Source organism: Elaeis guineensis, chromosome 2 (genome assembly GCF_000442705.2).
Source record: "Elaeis guineensis isolate ETL-2024a chromosome 2, EG11, whole genome shotgun sequence".
In the NCBI taxonomy this organism is placed as follows: Eukaryota; Viridiplantae; Streptophyta; class Magnoliopsida; order Arecales; family Arecaceae; genus Elaeis; species Elaeis guineensis.
The window spans coordinates 102,393,399-102,400,464 of NC_025994.2; the positions used below are offsets into that span (position 1 = coordinate 102,393,399).

Here is a 7,066-nt window from a genome sequence, read left to right on the forward strand (position 1 = left end):
ACGGGCCGGGCCACGTCGGCGGTGTGCGTGTTTCCTTCTCTTCCCTTCCAGCGCATCTGAGAGGTTTCTTCTGGAACGTACAGGAAGAGGGGAGTTCAAGGCGGAAAGGGAGAGGGAGAACGAGGCGCAGTGACCGTAACTTTCTTAACCTTTCTTCTCTTTTATTTTTGTTTTCTGTTTTCCATCTCCGAAATGTTTAATCTGTACCGCGCTTCTTCAAGAATTTGGGTTATATTTGTGGGTGTTGTTAGGGTTTTTTGAAGGAACAAAGATTTTGTTCTTATTTATTCATGTCACCTTCTGCCAAATGTCGAATAATTGTAATTTTATGGCATTAATTCTGTAAACTTAATAGGTTGCTTGATGGATCCACGGAACCTTCAGCAATCGTTGATTTTATCGTCTATTGTGTGAAATCCGATCATAAATAGGCTGTTTCTGGGTTTTCTTTTATTTTGAAAAATATTTTTTTGTTTTATTTTATTTTACTTGTTGGCTAAAGAAATTATCATACGCTTGGCTTTGATGTTGAGTTGGATAGTATATAATTTATAACTAATTCCTCAAGCCGAGAGAGAGGGGTTACTTGTTTTCTATGCAGTTGTTTTAGCTTTAGACCATCCCTAACTTCGTTGTAGAAGGCATTTCTAACTTAAGAGCTAAAGATACGCTGCTTGCATTTAAGGATCCGGCAGATGTTTGCTCATATGCTTTAATGCCTTCTTGGTTGGTTTTTTTTCGTTTAATCGAACCTTTGAAGGTAAGGAACTCTGTTCTGACCTATATCTGTGTAGGTTGGATTCAATATGGATCAGATAGATCATCTTAAGGGCAGCACTGACCTTGACCTCTCTAAAGATGGTACGAGGAACTCTGGAGGAGCCGACAGATGGAGTGGACCACCATCCGAAGAAAAGAAAGCTGCCATTCAGGCTGAAGTGGCTAGAGTGAACCAACTTCCTTCCAATAGCAGCTATGCAGTACATCGCATGCGGGTGCTGAACAAACTTTTACATCTTATGTCCATTCAAGTGAGAACTTCTTCTCTGGTTAAGCTTTGTCTTTTGTTGGATCAATTTGTCATGCTTTCCTGTATTTACTTATTTAAATTCAGGTGTTGTGATGCTTGCTTGTATCTATTGTTTAGATATGGTGTTACTTGGACATTATTGCTGGCTGGATTCTGCCACTTGTTTACATCTCAAGTGAGCTTTGGAGAAATTGATGATTTAAAGTATAAACTATAAACCACTATCACAATCTTTAAATATCTCAAGTTTTTTAGTAGATCCAAGTTCTGCAGCTTAGGAAGACATTCTGGATTTGTATATGAAATTTGGATGTTGAAACATGTTTTGTTCAATTTTGGATCCATGTAGTTTTATTTTTCTAAATAATGTTCACCGAAACATGTGAAACCAAAATCCCATGTTTTTGGACCAAAACCATTAACATGACCACCTGACTAGGAGACTAATTTCAATAGGTCTGAATGAAGTTATCTCAGACTGTAGGCTGATGATTACTGCCTAAACATGAAATTTTGACCTTGATTGGTCTATAGCATATGCAAAATGGTTTCTGTATGCAAAGAAGGAGTGGAATACGTTGTTGTGAAGTTGGTGTAAATTTTACCTGACAAAGATTTAGCATATTACATATTGTTAACATGGCCATGGTCATACATGTCAGTTGGAAGGAGCCAGTTAATCAGTCTTGCATTCTTTTCCTATTTGCAACCCTCAAACTCATGTGGCATTCCAATGTGGCCTTTGACATAGCATATGCGGGTTTCCTGATTTCATGTATGATTTGTGACTATTATCTTATTATGCTGATACATGAATATCAAAACATTGAAATAAATTTCAACAATCTTAAAGCACCATATCATGAAATAGGTTAATGGAATTGGGGGAAGAAGTTTCTGACCTTGTATAGAAGTTTAAGAATAAGGTTGAATATTTATAAGATAAGGGAATGATTAGAAATACTAGCATATGAGGTAAATTAATGCCGTAACGGAAAAACTTTGACCATGATTAATTTTTAGTTGAACTGTTGAAGCATCATGTTTCAGTTGTTAACTTGTTGAATGACTGAGACACAAACTGACTATTATTAGGCATTTCTCGTGGACTAACGAACAAGTAGGAGCATGGAGTAAAAATATGGCTGGCCTATTTTAGTACGTTATATCCATGTCCACACATAATTTTTCTTAAAAGAAAAAATCAATATTTTTGACTTGTTCATGTCACTCCTTATGCAACATGTATTTTGACCAACAAATCGGTGTCTCCCCTTCTAACATGCAAATTAATTTGTCATGCAGAATTCCTCTCTCCCCCCGTTCTCCCCCTTGTTAAATTATCAATTGTTAGATATTTTTTCCCACCTATTAAAGCAACATATTCTACTTTATTGGCAAGGAAATGTCAATATTTGGTATATCTATGGAAGTCTTTATCATTGGCGTTCTTATTCTAAATTAATCCTCTGTTTGGGTATCTTTACTCCAAAGCAGGCTAATGTGAATCTGAAGTTATCAAAATGCAAGAACTGAAATGTGAAAAAAAATCCAGTTTGCTTTTTCACATGACATGATAATATGTCAAAATCAAGTTTTAGGCCTCTTGCCTAGAAGCAGAATTTAGGATCTTATCTCCTTTAGACTTGCTATAGTTATGTTAATTGAAGTTCCAAGATGACTTCTTTATAATCTCAAGTGGTTGCCTGCATTTCTTTGGGGGGTTATTTCTTCGAATTCTGGCCAGTTTTTGTAGAATCAAAGATGCTTCTGAGATAAAATTCTTGGAACTTGATATTTCTTTAGCATTATAATGTTGGTGTAACTAGGACAGGAAGGATCGAAGTACCTGATACTTTTTGCCAACCCATGGGTATTAACGGTAATTAAGACAGTATATTTGGCCAGGTTAGTTACCATTCCTATCTACAATTGTCGCTGTTTTTAGAGGTGATTCTTTATAAATGCAAACTGTTGCTACTGAGATGAAGACATGCTATATTGGGAGTTCAAAGAGTAAAGTTTGATGCTTCCATTTCTCGACTGTATCTGATGCCTCTCTTTTGTTTCACCCCTTTTCTTCTTTACAGAGGACTGCTTCTCAGGAAGAGGAATTGGAACTTCTTTTTGCAACTCTTTCTCTGTGAAATGAGGAAAGGCTGCATATCCAAGCACTGGTAAGTTCTAACCCCATTATCTGCGTCAGTCTCTCGTGGTAGGCTACTCGAATTTTGAAAGAAATGATAGGGCAAGGCTGCAATCAGTGTTTCTCCATTGTATATAATTCATACTGATTGCTGATTTTTGTATCTTACTGGTTGTTATTTCAATGCCTGACCTCTTCAAAAATATTGACAAATAACGAACTTGCTTCAAGTGACTCACTGCGATTTCTTAAAGTTAAAATCTTGCTTTGCTCCTTGACGCTTATCCAGTTGTATGGAACTTGATTGTCCTGTGAGAATCTGAAAATTGTGGTTCCATGACCACCATAAAAAATAGCACTACATCTAAATGGTGATTGTTTTCTTCCACAGACGGGAAATAACTTTCTGTTCTCACCAAGAAGGATGCAAGACCCTATAACATATGAGAGCACATGTATGGTGTTCCCAGCATGTAATACCTCTGCTGGCGGTGTTTTGTGATGCTTTTCCTTCTCTGTATAGTTTTCAGCAAGCGGTTGACTGTTTTTTGCTCATGCAGCTACAAATATACCTATTTCTGAGCTTTCAAGCTTTTACTCAGATTATAGTCGCATAATAAGTAAGGTCTGTTCCTTTGGGCTTGTTTTTGTTTAGAAAACTCTTTGGGCTTTAAGTTGTCGGGAAACGAAGACAGTTTTTTTAGGAGTTTGAAAAGCATGGTTTCTGAACATGTTCAGTCGTGTTTCACAGTTCATGCATGTCAGATGCATGTTCAAAGTGTTGTTTTAGCTGGCGCCAACCAGTTTTTCTAGCGTTTTTACTTGGCTGAAAAAGAGAAGGAAAAGAAAAAAATGAAATGTGAAATAGATGCTATAGGGTTCAACTTGCAGGTCGTGGCTATTCAGTGATTCGCGACGATATAATTTTTTTCTTTGATTGGTGAAAAACCTTAGTCTGTTACTTAAGCGCTCAAAATCAATGGTACAATTGTGCATTATAAGTATCCCATGCTCTCGAAATTTTTCTGTTCTTATATCTTGGCCAGAGTGACCTAGAATTTAAATAAGATATATCAAATCATGAAATTTCAAGACCAAAGGGGTTACATGCTTTTTTAAGTGATGACTTCGAAAGTTGAGAGCGGTTGGGTGCTTTCAATAGAAAATGGCTTGCTGTATTTAAGACCAATGGACTTAGAGTGTGAACAAGAAATCTTACATTTCAGATACTTATTATCATTTCTGTTTTTTATTTTTATTTTTATTTAAAAATAAAAATCTATGTCCGGTTGTATAAGAATCCGCCTTTTTCCGCGTCAAGCACTACTTTAATCTTTAACGTCTCAAAAAAGATACCCGCGCACCGGAGGTGCGGGTGTTCGCTTCTTGACTCCCGGTCGCACGGAAGGCGTCAATCCCGCTGGGGTGGTCGCTATGGTTGGGGGTTTTTTTTTTTTTTTTTTGGGTCTGCTCCTTTGAGGATAGAAAATTTTATTTAAAAATTATTTTAATAAAAAATAATTTATGTTTTTTTTTTATATATTGGAGAATGGTTCGGAAAGCTGTTCTCCATATTGTTTCCTATTATTAGTTTTTTAAATAAATTATAAAAATTTATCCATATTTTTTATAATATTTTTATTATATAAATATTATTATATATGATAATATAATATAATATATTATATTATAATAATATAGTATATTATATTATAATAATTTATTATAATAATATATTATATTATAATATATTATATTAAAATATAATATAATATAATATATAATATAATTTTATGATATATTATATTATAATAATAATAATATTATAAAGTTAAAGAATATGTTAGAAATGAATTAAAAAGATTATTTTTTTGATTGATAGAAAAATGATTTAGTTATTTTTAGATGGATAAGATTTTCTCTCATTTTATAGGTAGATATTATTTATAAAAAAATAATTTATCTATTTTAAAAAATATGAAAATATGAATAAATTGGTCAATAAAAAAAATTGGTCAACTTTTATGATATTTATCCATAAAAGAACATATCGGAGAAAAAGTAAGGATGGGCACTTTGGAATCTCTCCGTTAGACGGTGAGTACTTTCCATGGAAGCTTACCGAATTCTTCGCTAGGGAAGGACTTAGGGTGGGGCCTTGCCCAAGCCACGACGTCCTCGATCTCGATCGGAGCATCTTGAGTGCGTGATCTCCTCCATTAGGCCGTCGATAAAGCATGCAGCAAAACATTCGTTCTCACCCCGATGGCTACCATCGGCTATGGTGAGGTCTTCAAGATGGACCACGCCATCTGGGTTGAGGAATTACGCCAAATCAAGAGAGCCATGCTTGATCAAAACGATTGGCAACGGATCGATTTGATCGCGTGGGTTCTCACCAGTGACACTCTCGCCCATGCCACCAAACCCTACATCGGTATAATGCCCTCTTATTCGTTCTCTCATCCCAACGGATGGATGGTGATGATGTCGATTTGTATTTATTTACCTATAAAGATGGGATTCTGGTCTATCATCTCGTGAAAGAAGGGTGGATGAGGGGTCGATCGGGGCTAGTGGTGCACGCACACTAAGGTGGAAGATCTGCAGAAGCTGTGGAACAGGATCGCAAGATTGGAGATGGCGATCGTGGACAAGGACTGACCAAGGCCTCATAGTCGCCGTCAAGCTGGAGGATGTGATCAGGGTTTTCATGATGAAGGGATTCAAAGGTGTAGATTTTATCGATGCTCCGGTGGTCCCGCTTGCAGTAAATCGGCTTACGCTCTCGTATGTGAACAGTGCTGACAAATGTGGTGATCTTTTCTTAAGTTGGAAACACGTGTGAAATGTTCTTTACTTAAAAAAAAAAAAAAAAAAAAAACATGTGTGAAATGTTGGGCGATGTTGACCATGCTTGTAAATGATATGGTTATGTGCAAATGTTGTGCTGCATTACCCTTCTTCCGAATTTGGCTCTCCAGCTTCCCAATTTTTCAGGCAACCTATCGTTGCAAGAGAGGAATATATAGCTGACTGGAGAGCAAGTTTTGTGGCAGATGATGATAACCATGTACTTTGAACTGCTGACTTTCCGTAACAGCTGCTAATATATCTCAATATATTTACTCCATATCAATATAAATAATTTGATTTACATGTTTTTCTTTTTTGAAAATGGCTTGGGCATTCGTTGAACCTGCTTTAGGCTGGATCGAAGTGTATATTGGAAAATTTACATTCTAGCCTAAACCTGGCTCGACAATGTTTAGCCTGGAGTATTTGTTCCAAGTCTAACCTTTCCACTAGAACATAATTAACTTGGCAAATAAGTGGAGGAATCTAGGAGGATAATCAAATTCACCATTGTCATTAGTTGGATGAGACGAGATAAGGATTTACCATCCATGTTGATCATTTGAAGATAGCTTGTGTTGTGTAGGATCCGGTATCATGTATTGCAGTAGAAAGAAAGAAGAAATAAAATAAGAACACAATCAAAAACATGGATCAACCAAAAGACTCATCTCTATGAGACATGCAAGCTTCACTATGAGAAAAGAAAAAATTTACAAAAGGAGATCACACCCTTAACTTTCATACACCAATCTCTCTCTCAATAAGAAGTTCTCTCTCACAAAAGCTCCCTCTCTAAAAGATCTCTTGAACCCCTGAAATGACTGCTGTCTGACAGTTTACCTAAGGTATTCTTGTACCTTTGCTTTATATCGACGCTCCTCAGGCTGCTGCTGCCAAACCGCTCCTCGGGCTGTTGCTGTCAAACTGCTCCTCAGGGTTCTTTGTTTCGTCCACAGGGTGGCTTATAGCCCCAGAACCCAAAATGTATCGGAATCAAACTATAGATCAGACTCCAGAAGCGTCTGAACCAT

The 7,066-nt window shown here is 36.5% G+C and overlaps 1 protein-coding gene across 1 annotated transcript; it reads left to right on the top strand.

Moving 5' to 3' along the window:
* LOC109505491 (uncharacterized) lies at positions 1–3,899 on the top strand. The gene is made up of 4 exons (XM_019848261.3): positions 1–135; positions 795–1,031; positions 3,121–3,207; positions 3,568–3,899. Exons 2-3 carry the CDS (start codon positions 807–809, stop codon positions 3,175–3,177), a joined length of 282 nt encoding a protein of 93 aa, XP_019703820.1. The 5' UTR covers positions 1–135; positions 795–806; the 3' UTR covers positions 3,178–3,207; positions 3,568–3,899.
* The last annotated feature ends 3,167 nt before the right edge of the window (positions 3,900–7,066 follow it).